This window comes from Leptonychotes weddellii, chromosome 8 (assembly GCF_054177405.1).
Source record: "Leptonychotes weddellii isolate Sample4059 chromosome 8, ASM5417740v2, whole genome shotgun sequence".
NCBI classification, from domain to species: Eukaryota; Metazoa; Chordata; class Mammalia; order Carnivora; family Phocidae; genus Leptonychotes; species Leptonychotes weddellii.
The window spans coordinates 54,431,477-54,447,231 of NC_138376.1; the positions used below are offsets into that span (position 1 = coordinate 54,431,477).

Here is a 15,755-nt window from a genome sequence, read left to right on the forward strand (position 1 = left end):
CCACCCAGGTGCCCCAGAAGAGATGATTTTTTTTTTTAACAGAGAGCACAACCCATTAAATAAAGGTCTGACAAATTTGCCCATGCCATGATTAAAAACTTCTGTACCACAAAGGAGAGAATAAACAAAAACCAGAGACTGAGGAAGATATTTGTAACTTATGTGTTAGGATAACATTTTAGAATCTGGAACATATAAAGTTCCCACAAATCTGTGAGAAAAGGACAACCTAATACAAATTGGACAAAAGATCTCATGGGGCAATTTGTAGAAGATGAAAATAGAATGGCAATTAATATGTGAAAATGTACTCAACCTTGCTAGTACAAGTATTGAGTGGAAGGATGTATTCTAAATCGCAATGATGGTTGCTTCTGGACAGACAATATCAAATATCTAGAGAGGGAGAGGAAGAGGATGGAGGAGAGAACAAAGAGGCATTGCACTCGTTAGGAGTTGTCACATAATTCCTCTAAGTTAAAAAAAGTCTTTAAGTTAAAAAAAGAAGAAAGGAACAAAGCCGAATCACAAAGCCCTCTCAGTTGAGTTTTTCTTAACTTCATTTGCCTATTCTTGAATGGGATGTACTGAGGTCTGCTTATCCATTAGTCCCTGTGTACATGACAGAGAGTAGAGGGGACAGTCCTCCCTGCATTTGTCTTGGTCCTGGTCCCTTACAAGTCCATGGCTAAGGAGGGTGGCCCATTATTTGTGCAAAATTCTGTAGCTCTAGTTCTCTTTGCTGCCATATCTCTATGAAGGAAAATGCAGGAATCCTATCTTGACTTTTGAGGAAGACCCCTTTTGCAAGACTTCCTTAATCTTGCAAAAGGAGAGCATGCCATTTTCCTTGTCATCTTCAATAAGCTTCTGCTAAGCTCTGGCTCCTGGGGACATTTAGGATACCTGAGTCAATTTGTTTTCTTTCTCTTGGCAGGCTGTTCTCCCAGCTAAAGCCCAAGTATCTGGTGTATCCGAAGTATCCGATGGTCCTGATCCATGGCTTGTGCCTAGCTTATTTTAAAAGAAAAGGAAAAATTAAGAGGAAAAAAAGGCAGTATGCAATAATAAATGATTTCAGTAACTGAAAGATGCATCTGAAACGAAGTCCTCCTTAATATCTGATTTCTTAACATATTGAAAATGAAAACATCGCCTTTCTGTGAGAGACCACATGCAAGACTAGTTAGGTGGTGGGCCCTACAGAAGTCAAAGTGTGTATTTGGTGCCTTGAAAGCAGGGGACTGAGAAAAGCAACTGTGTGTGGCTCTGGGGCGAGCTGACCCTGGGAGGGGAGCAGAAGCCTAAATGAGCTAAAAACGCATGAATACACACAGGCTCAGGGTGAGTCTGGAGGCAAGCAAATCAAGCCATGATGGATGAATTGGGTCTAAGATCTGGAGGCAGGTCAGCAAAGAGAGTAAAGCTGGGCACCACAAACCCAAGGATATGGGTGGATTCATGATTCATTTCTATTTTGTTTGTTTCCATTTCAAGTCATTTTTATTTTTGTACACTGAATACTTGGTTTATATTCTAAATATATTAGGAACAGATTTATGTAGTACTATTTATATAGTTTTTCTTCTCTTTCTGTTATACAATTCCTTTTTGCAAAAATCTGTGATTTGATAGAAGGTCAACAAGCAGACACATCCTAGCACGTGGAGGTAAATATACTCATAACAGCCCCTGAAGCTTGATTGGATGAAACTTAAGATTAAAACATGACAGTGGAAGGGTTTGTCATACTCGAAAAATATTGAAGAATGGGTGGAGAACTTGCCTTCTGTTCTAAGAAGGCTTAACCTTGGTGAAGGGTGTGTTGGTTTTGTGAGGGCAGGACAAGATGCGGAAGATCATCTTTTGTGTTCTGGAAGGGCAATGAGAGGGAAGGGGGAGTGGAGAGCTTTGAGGCAATAGTAGGCTCGCCATACAGCTAGCTAAACTCACCCAAGGGGAGAGTCCCAGATGGCAAAGGCTTGACAGCTTGGCACTGACTCAGAGTTCCCTCCAACAGGGAGATGAACTGATGGGGAAGTGGCATTTGGAGCCGTTCAGGGCTGCTCCATTGCTTACTAGTGCACTCCGAGATCCAGGTACCTTCTACCTTTCTTTTCTTCTGCTTTCTTCATCCTCTGAGTTGCAAGGTCTAATGCCTGTGTTTTGGGCAGGATGGAAGCAGATGAGCCAAGGGTCTGTTCTCTTGAGGCATTGCTTTTTTATTCAGGGAGAGAATGCATTCTCTGCAGTCTTCTTTTTATGTATCATTGTGCAGAATTATGTCACATGGCCACATCTAGCTGAATTGAACCTAGAAAGGCATATGTTAGTGTTGCAGCTGCTTGGACAAAGGAATATATGGCAGAGGGAGGCAATTGGGTCACTTTTTGTTTTTGTTTATTTATTTACATATTTTAATTTTATTTTTTATTTTTTTTAAAGATTTTATTTATTTATTTATTTATTTATTTATTTGACAGAGAGAGAGATAGTGAGAGAGGGAACACAAGCAGGGGGAGTGGGAGAGGGAGAAGCAGGCCTCCCGCGGAGCAGGGACCCTGATGCGGGGCTCGATCCCAGGACCCTGGGATCATGATCTGAGCCGAAGGCAGACGCTTAACGACTGAGCCACCCAGGCGCCCCTATTTATTTACATATTTTTAAAAGATTTTATTTATTTGAGAGAGAGAGCACAGGGCATAAAAGGGGAGGGGAGAGAGAGGGGCAGAGGGAAAGGGAGAAGCAGACTCCCTGCTGAGCAGGGAGCCCAATGTGGGGCTTGATCCCAGGACCCCAAGTTCATGACCTGAGCCTAAGGCAGACACTTAACTGACTGTGTCACCCAGGCTCCCCTGGATCCCTTTTTAGTAGCCAGTCTACAGTGTTCATTCTAAGGTTACACAGGAGGTGTCCAAAAACCAAAAGTGAACAATGAAAATGAAAAGCAAAGAGAAGCCAAGAAGTTAACAGAACAAAGCAGATGTATTAGGTCGGTGTGACAATTAACCTTTGGTGTGCATATAATGTTGGTGAGGTCTAAAAATCTGACACAGTGTTAAAACAATTTCCTATGCACATAGTTTAAAGGTTCAAATAAGGGGCGCCTGGGTGGCTCAGTCGTTAAGCATCTGCCTTCTGCTCAGGTCATGATCCCAGGGTCCTGGGATCGAACCCCGCATGGGGCTCCCTGCTCTGCGGGAAGCCTGCTTCTCCCTCTCCCCCTCCCCCTCCCCCTGCTTGTGTTCCTTCTCTCGCTGTGTCTCTCTCTGTCAAAAAAATAAATAAAATCTTTAAAAAAAAATAAAGGTTCAAATAATTCTACAAACTTAGTAGAAAAACAAAAGAAAAACCAGCAGTCCTCTTCCCTTACAATTGTCTATTTCCAGAGGAAGTAACTTGAAACCAAGATTTTTCTTCCTTTGCATTTCTAGCTCGAGTTTGATCTTTCCATTGGCTCTTCCTTTCTACAGTGAAGACTTACTTAAGTATCTTCCTTAGGTTGTGGTAACTGGGGACACAATTTTTGGTCATAATTTTCATTTTCCCTGTGATAACATTTTTCTGGTGAGTTTTATTAGCTATTTTTCTGTTTTAGTTTTTTTCTTCTAAACTGATTTTTTTGGTATAAATATTGTTTTGGTACAAAAAATATTTTCGTTATGAAAAATTTCAAACATACACAGAAGTGGAGAGAAGAGTATAATGAATCCTTATGTTCCCATTATCCAGCTGCAACAGTCATCAACTCAAGCCATATAATTCCATCTTTGCCGCACCTGCTTGGCCCTTTCTGTATTATCATTTTTTTTAGTAAAACATACATAACATAAAACTTACCATTTTAACCATTTTTAAGTGTAAAATTCTTTGTCATTAAGTGCATTCATGTTGTTGTACAACCAACACCACTCTAGAACTTTCTCATCTTCCCACACTGAATCTTCCTACTCATTAAACAATAACTCTCCATTCCCCCATCTCCTCAGCCCTTGGCAACCACCAGTGGAATGTATTTTCTATCTTTATAAGCTTGACTACTCTAGGTACCTCATATAAATGGAATCATGCAACATTTATCCTTTCATGACTTGCTTATTTCCCTGAGTTAGCATGTGTTCAAGGTCCCAACATGTAGCATGAATTTCCTTCCTTTTTAAGGCTGAATAATATCCCATTGTAAGGATACACCACATTTAATTTTCCATCCATTCGTCAATGGACATTTAGGTTGTTTTCACCTTTTGGCTATTGTAAATAACTCTTCTATGAACAGGGGTATACAAGTACCTGTTTGAGTCCCTGCTTTCAACTCTTTTGAGCATATACTCAGAAATGGATTGTTGGATCATATGGTAATTCTTGTGTTTATTTTTTTTAAGGAACTGCCATACTGTGTTCCACTGTGGCTGACAATTTAACATTTCTACCATCAACGCACAAGGGTTTCAACAAAGGTTTCTACACGCCTCTCTAATATTTGTTATTTTCTGTTTTGTTTTGGTTTTAAAGATTTTATTTATTTATTTGACAGAGAGAGACACAGCGAGAGAGGGAACACAAGCAGGGGGAGTGGGAGAGGGAGAAGCAGGCTTCCTGCCGAGCAGGGAGCCGATGTGGGGCTCGATCCCAGGACCCTGGGATCATGACCGGAGCCGAAGGCAGACGCTTAACGACTGAGCCACCCAGGCACCCCAGGTTTTGTTTTTATAATAGCCATCTAATAGGTCTGAATTGGTTCTTGTATTATTTTTGAAGCAAATCAGACCCAGATGTAATATTTCACCCACAAATATTTCAGTATGTATTTCCAAAAGATGAAGCCCTTTCAGAAAATAGAACTCCAATGTAAACGATTAATAAAAATCCTTTATTTTTTAAAAAAGATTTATTTATCTATTTGAGAAAGAGAGGCAGGAGAGGGGCAGAGGGAGATAGAGAATCTTAAGCAGGCTCCACACCCAGCACAGAGTCCAATGCAGGGCTCTATCTCATGACCCTGAGATCATGACCTGAGCCAAAGGCAGAGGCTTAATCAACTGAGCCACCCAGGCGCCCGGCTATTAATTGTCTTTTATTTCCCTTTAAATGCATAGTTTCTTTCGTTCTTTTATTTTCCTTGCAATTTATTTGTTGAAGAAATTAGATTGTTTGGTAGTTTCCTGTGGTCTGGATTTTGTTAATACATCCGTGTGGTGCTTAATATGTCCCCTTATATTTCTTTGCAGATTGGTAGTTGAATCTAGAAGCTTGATCTGATTCACGTTCAATTTTTTGGCAAGACCACTTCTTAGGTGGTAGGGGTTCTTCTACTGGGAGACAGGGCTCCTTTTGTGATACTAGCAGTCATTTATGATGACTGTTTAGGTCTGCATGATCCATTGTGGTTGTTATTAGTCACATGTTGCTATTTACATTTAAATAGATTCAAATTAAACAACATTAAAAATTCAGTTTCTCAGTTGCACTAGCCACATGTCAACAATGCTCCTAGCCTCATGTTGCTTGTGGCTTTAGGGCAGATATAAAGCATTTCTATCAGCACAGAAAGTTCTCTTGGGCAGCACTGGTCTAGATCTATTGATTCAATAAGGGCTGTCTGTGATATGGTGCTATTCTAATTCTAACATTCATTTTACATTTATTAGCTGGAAAACTTTTATAAGGAGAAATTTCTTCATATCTACTCTTTGGTTACCCAGTGATACAGTTCATGCAGGAAAAGCAGAATAACCCTTAATTCTTTCTCTTTAATGAGTTTGATTTTCTGTATTACAAACCAATAAACCATTCCTACATCAACATAATTAGGTAATTATTGTTTACTGCAGAGCCAACTGATGAATTATGGCTATACTTCCTTTTTTTTAAAAGATTTCATTTATTTATTTGACAGAGAGAGATATAGCAAGAGAAGGAACACAAGCAGGAGGAGTGGGAGAGGGAGAAGCAGGCTTCCCACTAAGCAGGGATCCCGATGGGGGGCTTGATCCCAGGACCCTGGGATCATGACCTGAGCCGAAGGCAGACGCTAAACGACTGAGCCACCCAGGCACCCCTATACTTCCTTTTTTATTCAGCATTCTTTCCCTTCAAGTATCTAATTCCCCTTCCCTTTTATTGCACTACATTACATTGTTGTAGTCTTCACCCCTAACCTCCCCCACCCCTCCCCAGTTTTCCATCATGTTTATCTATTCTATTAAGATCCCTTTTTCCCCCTTGAGGCCTTATTCTTGGAATTCTTCTTCCTGTTGAAACTTCTCTCTTCATTGCTCTCTGGGGTTATATATACTTTTTCCTGAGTCTTACATCTTCTTTTGTCTTGGCTTTTTTTTTTTTCATTGGTTTGCTAAATATGTCCTCCTAAAGTAACTTCCTAAAAAGAATTTGTGGAAGGCAAAGTTCCTGAGCCATTCCATTTCTGAAAATATTTTTATTCAATGTTCACTCTTGTTTGATAGTTTGGTTGGACGTAGAGCTCTAATTTTAAATTCTGGACTGTCATATAGAAAGTTAAGGATAGGGCGCCTGGGTGGCTCAGTTGTTAAGCGTCTGCCTGTGGCTCAGGTCATGATCCCAGAGTCCTGGGATCGAGTCCCACGTCGGGCTCCCGGCTGGGCGGGAAGCCTGCTTCTCCCTCTCCCCCTACTTGTGTTCTTGCTCTTGCTATCTCTCTGTCAAATAAATAAATAAAATCTTTAAAAAAAAAAGAAAGTTAAGGATAAGTCTCATTATTATTATTCCAAGGAATATTATTATTCCTTGTTAATTTCAACATCATTCCTTGTTTTCCAGTGGACAGGGACTTTCTCCTTCTGCTCTTGGGTTAAAAAAGAGTCTCAGGGAATATTCTGGTGTTCTGTGCAGGAATCTATTGAAATAGTTCTCAAATAGAGGATGAAGAGAAGTTGACACTAATTTCATATACAATATTTCTGAAAAGTTACAAATTTGTGAAAAAATCAAACAATAGACTCTAGGATGTGGTTTATGTTCTAAATCAGCAACTAATATTTCACCCAAAGGCAGCTTTACTAGAATAAAGGGGTGGAATAAGAGTGGTTCCTCTATTACCTCTAGTGATCCACTATTAAAATTTTTGCTTCCCATTCCAGAGCAGCACTGGGCTCTGCTGGTGCAGAGGTCTTGGTTTCCAAGACAGCAATGCTCCCAGTAGGGGACACTGCAATGTTCCCCTTTAACTGGCAGTTGAGATTGCCACCTGGTCACTTGGGGCTCCTCATGCCAGTGAATCAATAGCCAAAGAAGAGGTTACTCTATTGGCAGAAGTGAGTGAATGATCCTGATTGTCAAGGATTTGCTACTACACAGTGAAAATTAGAAGTATTTCTGGAATGCAGAAGATGTACTAGGGCATTTCTTAGTTCTTTTCCCAGGTTCTGTGATTAAAGTCAATAGAAAACAATAATACAATACAGGGAGAACTGTTAATGGCCTACATCCTTCAGAAATGAAGATCTGGGTCACCTCACCATAAAAAGAACCATGGAAAGAACTGAAGGCAGAGAAATAGATAGTGGAAGAAGGTAGTTATAAATACCATCTACCTCCATATGACCAGTAGCAGAAATAAGGACTGTACTAGTTATTTGCATTTCCTTCTTGTTTTGATATAAATATATTTGTATACATTATTAACCAATATTTTTCTCCTCCCTGTCATTCTTATACCATATGTGTTAATAGTAGTTACCTTTTACTGTGATATTGAAGTTATAGGGTCTCAAAGGGAGAATGTGATTCAGCTAGAAGAGGCATGAACAAAATCCAAAGACAGTTAAAGGAACTTTATATCCCCTCTTGGAGAGAGGGTTATGTTGTGTTTGGTTGTATGAGGGAAAGTTGCATCATGCTAGGTGAAAGCATAGTTTTTCTGTTTTTGTTTGTTTGTTTTTTAAGTTAAATATGGTTAAAAAGGGTATATACAGCTGTCAAGTTGTTGAGGCACAAACTTTGGTAGCTTTGTACTATGGTAACTCATCTAAGATGGAGCTCAGTGTCTCAGAATTTCCCTTCCTGTATGGTTCTGAGTTGGTGTTGGCCACAAGAGACATTTTGTGTGAACTTGAAAGCCAGCAGTGAAGCAGAAGCCGTATTTTTTACTCTCTGAAGGTTAGTGCAAGGTGCCAGGCAGGTGAGCCACTGGCCCTCATTGTTAACTGATCTGCCAGCTCACTTTGTGGGTGTGGGGTGGCAATGAGGCCCCGTGTTCCTCCAATTCTTAGAAGATCTCCTCCTTGAGCTTTTCTGAATTCTGGGCGAGGTGCATATGCAGCTCTTGGTGAAAGATACCAGCTTCTCTTGCAGATTACCCGAGACATCAAAGTTGGAGGTGGTAAGAGAGACATAGGTTCCAGTTCTCCCTCATATTTCCTTGTTCTTGTCCACATTTAGCTCTTCTCCCCTTGGCTGACCTTGAGCGACTTTAGGTTCGACACTGGACACAGAGGCCATGGCTGCTCCTCGGCTGCCATGGTTGGGTAGGATCAGTCTCATACTGGTTCTGCTTTCTCATTGAGCCACAGCCTAAAGACAGGTCAGGAGGCACACGGGAACGTTGGGGAGTTCTTATGCCAAAGGCCCGTTTTCATGGGAGGAACACACATAATTTTTTTAGTATTAAAATTCATGAATTTTATGTAAAGGTTTCTAAGATGTTGCCTTAAAGACCTCTTAGTAAAACAGTACCCTTTTGTAGTTTTCTTCTTAAATGAAAATGATATTTATACTCATTATAGAAAACTTGGCAGAGGTAATCACCAGGATACATACAACATTTTGGTGAGCATCCTTCAACTCTTTCTTCAATGCATATATCTACAATGTGTATGTATACATAAATACACTTTATTTTTATAAAAATGGAATCATATTTAAATTCTGTTTTATGAAACAGATTCTGTACCCCCCAATAGTGTATCATGAATACTTACCTCTAGATAATTAGTCTCCAATTCAAGAACATAATTTTTAATTACTTCAAGTATTCTGTTGCATGGATATACCATAATTTATTTAACCCTATCTCTTATTGTTAATCTCAGACTATTTTTAATTTTTCTTAATTAAAATAAGACTCTGAGGGGCGCCTGGCTGGCTCAGTTGGTAGAACATCTGACTCTTAATCTTGGGGTTGTGAGTTCGAGCCCCATGTTGGGTGTAGAGATCACTCAAGTAAATAAAAAAAAAACTTTAAAAAAAGCCTTTGAGATGAACCTTTTTGCTAATTCTTTTAACAAATTTTTATTGAGTACTGCGTACCAGGCATGTAGTAGCTTCATCTCTATGCAAATCTACATGGCTAAATTTCTGTACGGTTAAGCTTTTCAACAAGTGTGTATTGTGAAAAGGAAGAAATAAACAGAGAGGTACATCAATTTAAGATCTGCACAGATTTAATTTTATAAAATAACTAGGTCATTCTAAGCTTTTCTATAGGTCTTCTTGTAATGCATTTGCTTGCCTCTAGAATAAACCTGAATTTATTGATCCATCTCTGTGAAGCTTGAAAATAATTTTCTCCATGTTCCCAACTTCTCTTTTAAATCAAAGTGCCCCCAAATTGCCTGTATTTGTAGACCTTCTGTGACCCCCTGTATACTGAAGTAAAGTAGAATCTCATTCTCCATCCCAGAAATAGAGTTTGCATTCCAACGTGATTCTCATACATGTTAGAGTTTGAGAAGCACTGGTTTAGATCTCTGGGCTTAGCTCACACTTGACCTTGGTCCTCTACTCTGAACAACATAGGGGAGGAGACTAGATCAGCAGTGATAGCTCTGTCAAGGATAGGATCTCTACCCAAGGATCCACTCAGACACTTTTCACTGTCCTCAAGTCCTGCCTGCACAGGAAGCCGGCCACTAAAGATAGCCTGCCTACAGGAGACATAGGGACATAAGGGACCTCTGCAAGCCGTTCAGCAGGGTGAAAAAGGGTGGAACAGGAAAGGGAGGAAAGCAAGTTCCTGGATTCCAAAACCCACAGTTTGTCTAGGTGCTACTTTCTCCCTTATTTAGCACATAGCTTTGTCACGTGACATCCCTTTGCTGACCTCTTTTCCTTGTGCATTTTGCCCTGCATGAAAAAGTCACCATGTAAAACTTTTCTCCACGAATTAGAAACTTAAAAGTTGTCAGGGACTGAATGTGCCTGTTTTCCAACAGTTTCTGGTAGTTCTCTGCTTTTATGGTGTAGTCATGGTGAAACCTGAGTCATCGGAAGATGGTGCCAGTGCCAAAGAACTGGAGAAGGAGCTGTTGACAAGCCAGGGTGGTGAGGAGCTGGGTAAGCTCAGTAACTGCTGCACCACGGCTACCGTCCTACTGGGACAGGAGAGCCACCCCAATCCTAACTGTGTTTCTACAAATTGCTCCCAGCTTTACAGTTCTAATGAATGCTGTCCGTAGCAAATGTGTGTGGAGACAGCCAAAAATATAAAGCATCTCCCTGGATAATTGCTTCTCCCAGTTCCAAGTAGCAACACCTAACTTTTGCGTGTGCCAGCATTCCTTTCTTGCTCTTTTTTTTTTTTTTTTCCAACGGAGAAACCACAGCATTTTCCTGGAGAGGCAAACAAAATACCTTCATTTGTGTTTTAAGTAAAAATAGTTTTTCTCCTGTCCTTTCATATACGTTAAACAACTCCCCAGAAAATACCTTGGTTTGGCGTCTGTGTGTGTGCATGTGTGTGTGTGTGTTTGCCATTTCTCTAAAATTATGACTCATAGTCTGGGGGACAATGATTTTTTTCCACTTCGCTTAGCTGCTCTGAATATCTCCTCACAAGGATGGGCCTGTTTATTCACTCTGGGCATCGCTGGTAGAGCGCTAGTGTAAACAGCCCCGGGGAAGTGGGCGCCCTGTGTTCTCCGCGGGGAGCAGGGATGCCGGGGCCAGGTTGGGCTTGACCGCATTTAGAGACAGCTTTCTGACCCCGCGCCCCACCAGGATTTTCGATGCTGGCCGGAGCAGCGAGAAGCGCCATTGTGATGCCGGTGGGAGGGGTGGAGCCACCAAGTCCTGTCTCAATTTAGACTTCTCACTCCGCTTTTAGGCGCGCCCATTTCAGACTGCTAAACTCCAGAGTCAGGGGAAAAAAAAGCGGGGAGGAGGTGGAAAGCCACACCCCGCGGCGCCCGCGAATTTCCCCAAGAGCTGACGGTGGCCCAGGCAGACGCGGCCGAGATGCGGGGCTGGGAGCTCCTGACCGCCGCCCACCTCGTGTGCGTGTGGACCGCCGTGCTGGCCGCGGCCCCACGGTAGGAGCGCGGGCGCGGGCGCGGGCGCGGGCGCGGGCGCGGGGCCGGGGGCCGGGCGGGCGGAGGGGGCGGTGGCTGTGCGGCCGCGGGTGGGAACCGGCCCCGCGGCCGCACTCCCCAGCCGGGCACCGGCCTGCAGGGTAGACCGTCTGTCGCTGCCCCTGGGTTCTCCGTGGGACAGTCACCTTCTCCACCCGTGGAAGTTGTTGAAGCGTCTTTCTGACCATAACGACTTTCTAGAGACACGTTTTAGTTTTAGTACATGTTGCCTCTGCCTTTTCCTCAACATTTTCCCCCCTCCCGAACAGCGTGCCTTCTTTTCTCAAAGGCGTGTGATGTATTTTTTTCTAAACTAGGTCTCTCAGCTTCGGCATTGGCAAGGTGTGACTGAGGTGAATTGGTTCGGGTGCAGACACTGTAGGAAGATAACTAATGAGACACCCACCTGAATGGGAAGTGCCCCTCTCCTACGGGTTTTTGCAGTTGAGCCTTTACCCTTGGCTTGGGAAGAGAAAGTGCTGTTTTTGCGGACTTTTATGCACTGCTACCCCTGGACATTTTACCACTGGTCGTTTAATTTCCGATGGTATATTTCAGTCAGTGGTATTTGTTAGATGATGTTTTCTGGGGCAGATGCCCATGAATGAAGGTTTGAATAAAAACCGCAAAGTGTGTGTGTGTGTGTGTGTGTGTTTAAGCCAAGAAAAAAATCACACTGGCATGAGGTTGTCTGTAAAGGAGAAGTTGAGAGGCTTGTACGTTGCCAGTAACTTCTGCATGCCCCAGTGTAAGCTATTTACACTGAGGCTCATCCTGTGCTGTTTGTGGTTTATAAAATGGAAATAATAACACATGCTCTCCTCTAGTGGTGCAGGAATTATTGCATTAAGATTGATTTATGAGAATTCCTTTCTCAATAGCATTTCAGTGCAGTTGCTAAATGGAACAGTGGGGCAATATTGGAGTAATTGGAACAATTGCAATTGGCATAGTATGGAGAGTCGATCTCACTATCTATGAAATTTGAGGATCGGAAAAGAATGGAGATGTAAAGATAAGAAACTGTGTTTTTCCTCTTCTTGGGAACTTCAGGCCTAGGTTTCTGGTGACAGCCCCAGGGATCGTCAGGCCTGGAGGAAATGTGACTATTGGGGTAGAGCTTCTAGAACACAGCCCTTCCCAGGTCACTGTGAAGGCCGAGTTGGTCAAGATGGCAGCCAACCTCACTGTCTCTGTCCTGGAAGCAGAAGGAGTCTTTGAAAAAGGTAAGATAAACAAGATGAAGTCTTACCCTTCTGTAGTAGTAACTGCAGTGTGTTAATAAAGCCACATGTTAGGTAGGGTAACAGAGAAACCCCAGAGTTGCAGTGTTCTAAGTAGTACACTTTTAATTTTTGCTCACGTAGAGTCCAAAATGGTGTTCCCGGATGCTCCCGCAAGCTGAGATTCACAGACCCAGGTTCCTTCCACTTTGTGGCTCCCTCATCATCAACATGTGTCTTCCAAGTCTGCAGGGGAAGAGCATGGAGTTTCTCATGTGGGAGGTTTTTATGGGATGGGCTTAGAAGGGGCTCATATCACTTCTGTTCCTCTTCTGGTGGCCACATTTAGCTGCAAAGGAGGCTGGGAAATGTAGGCCAGTGACTGCCCAGAGAGGGAAATGGGCAAGGTCAATAGTCTGATATATATTTATATATAGTTTATGTAAACCATATGTAACCATGTTTATATTTATTGAGTACTAAGGATTTTATTAAGTAGGCCTGTGGAAAAGAAAAGAGCGACACAGTGTTAAAGTTCAGTTTTATGGAATATTTCTTAATTTTTAAGGTACAGGAAAAAATGATAAATGTGAGAGTCATTTGTAAAAGAACCCACATCTCTTAAATTTGGATTCAAATCTGGTTTAGGATTAAATTGGGTCGATGAATGTCTTCTTTTTATTACGAAGGGAAAAATAATTTTGGGGGTAAATACTTAAGCTTTTTTTTCCCATTAAAATGAACATTTATTGTATTTTTTTTCTAATTGAAAGAGTAGTATATATTTGGTGCTTACATCCTGGAAGTAAAGGAAATAAACCAAGATCACCCATAATCTTACCACCTAACTATAAACACCATTAACTAGAAGCATGTTTAGATGTTTCATCAGAGGGCAGAGATTGAGGCATTAATGCCTATAATGTTAAGAGTTATCTTAAAAAATTAATTTAAGGGCACATAATGAAGGGTGGACGGGATTCCACAATAGTTCATTTTATAAATGTTGATCCTCTACTAACATAGAGAAATTAACACCATCATGAAAGAAGGTAAAATCAAAGTTTATCTATATCTGTGTTTTTTTTTTTTTCTCCACTGGAGGTTGACTGACTAGGAGGGTAAGTTTGGGATAGAAGTCAGGAAGAGGTGATGTGTATGGGAGCCAAGCCACTTTGTCTTTCATGGGAGTTATGTCAGGAAAGTGGGAGGCCTTGTTTCGCTGGAGAGGAAATGTAGATTAGTGCTTAAGATCTGAGATTGTCTTAGCACCAGTTGTATGGTCTTGTGCAGTTACCTAACTGTACTGAGCCTCAATTTCCTCACCTGTAAAATGGGGATAATGAAACTTACTTTCCAGAGCAGGTATAAAGTGAAAGTTAGTATCCAGCACCTATGAGGAATTTAACACCAGCTGTTAATATTTATCAGTAGTAATACTGAAGAAGAAGATGCAGGATGCATTATTTCCTTTTATATGAGGGTAGACTTTTGCTTTCATTATTGAACTATTATTTCTGAAAATGAATGAATCCTGGTCTTATGATAATGGCTAAAGAAAATATTGAAATACTAAGTCAGAGCAGACAATACTTAATGTAGTTCCACATTCATTATTTATCCACTAAGAATTATCATTTTGGCTCTTCTAGAGTGGCAGTTTTACCGCAATGCAGAGGTCCAGAATAACATGGATGATTTTGATAAATATTTGGGCTTTCCTCAGATGTTTGTATACTCTTATTTTAGAATTTCTACTGCATTATCTTTTCTGCAATCTCCTTTATCAGTCTCTTTTCTTTTTTCTGCAAATAGTACCAACCCTGCAGATGGGGGAAGGGGGGACTGTGGCTCATTTTAAAACTTTTTTCTTAGATTTTTCTTTTGGGAAGAGAGTTGGTCATATGTCTCTGGGAAGGCTAAAGTGCTCAATACTGGGTCAGACAACACTATCCTGAGAGCAGAATGAATCTTTGAAAAAGAGAGAGAGAAAATGCATTTTTTAGTGGCTGTTTTCTGACTCTGTTGACCTACAGTTTCATTGAAAATGCCATTTCTGGGAGCACTCTCTCTCTTTCAAAGGAGAAGGTTACTCTGTTATCAGAGGCCGTGAGTCATTGTTCTCAAAGCAGATGCTTCCTGTAATGTTAGGACTTAAGGACCAAGACTTTTTTTTTTTTTTTTTTTAACCTGACTTCTCCAGTTGCAGCAATATGTAGACAAATGAGCATTTTAAATTGATGGATCTTCTAAATCCAGAGATCCTCCTAGGATTCATTTTTTTCTCCCTTGCCACATAAACACAAGCAAATAAATATATTTTAGGTCTGATTATTTCATTACTTTTTTATGAGGGCCTCCAAGAAAAGGTTGGTTCTAATAAAGATTCATCTTCCAGCAGGGCTGGGTAAAGAGGGGTATTATTTCTGAGTGGCTGTTTCTAACAGTCCGGGTCTTTTTAGAAAGTTCCAGGGTAGAGCAATGTTTCACCATGACCAGAATGCATTGGTAGCTTAATTGTGTCAGAAATGGTAACAGCTAAAGGATTCAAATTGCAGAATATACTTTAAAAAAGGGATGGGTGAAATCGGTGAAGGCGATTAAGTAAGAGTACACTTATCTTGATGAGGACTGAGTAACAGAGGGAAATGCTGACTCACTATATTGTACACCTGAAACTAGTATAACACTGTATGTTAACTACACTGGAATTAAAATTAAAAAATGGAAAAAATATAAATAAATTAAAAAAATAAAAAAGGCAGAAAAGTATGGCTTGTCGTCAAGGAAGAGTTCATTTATTTGTTTGACAGGTACAGGGAAGATTTTATTTACATTTCCATCCTTGAGGCCAGCAGCACTGATAAATTACATTATAGTTAATTTATTCATTTTTAAATATATGAATTCTCCATTTATTGGGGATCAATTATGTGGTTTTTTGGGTGAACAGTAGCCCTTTAGAAAAAGTGTTTCTACTAAACTTTGTGACATTCTCTAAAGGTATATTAATGCCTCTTCAGTGGTGAGATTGAGACACTGAAGTGCACTTGCCATTATCACCACCAACCCCACCACCACCATCACCACCATCACCACCAACCCCACCACCATCACCAGCACCCTCATCACCACCACCACCACCAACCCCACCACCACCATCATCACCACCCTCATCACCACCACCCTCATCACCACCATCACCACC

At 41.1% G+C, this 15,755-nt stretch overlaps 1 protein-coding gene across 1 annotated transcript in view; it reads left to right on the forward strand.

The window, feature by feature from the left end:
• The first annotated feature begins 10,803 nt into the window (after positions 1–10,803).
• Positions 10,804–15,755, forward strand: part of CD109 (CD109 molecule) — a 113,999-nt gene continuing 109,047 nt past the window's right edge. Inside the window, exons 1-2 of the mRNA XM_081828545.1 lie at positions 10,804–11,285; positions 12,378–12,550. Coding sequence (XP_081684671.1) covers positions 11,212–11,285; positions 12,378–12,550 — 247 coding nt within the window. The 5' untranslated portion in view covers positions 10,804–11,211. The remainder of the gene's footprint in view (positions 11,286–12,377; positions 12,551–15,755) is intronic.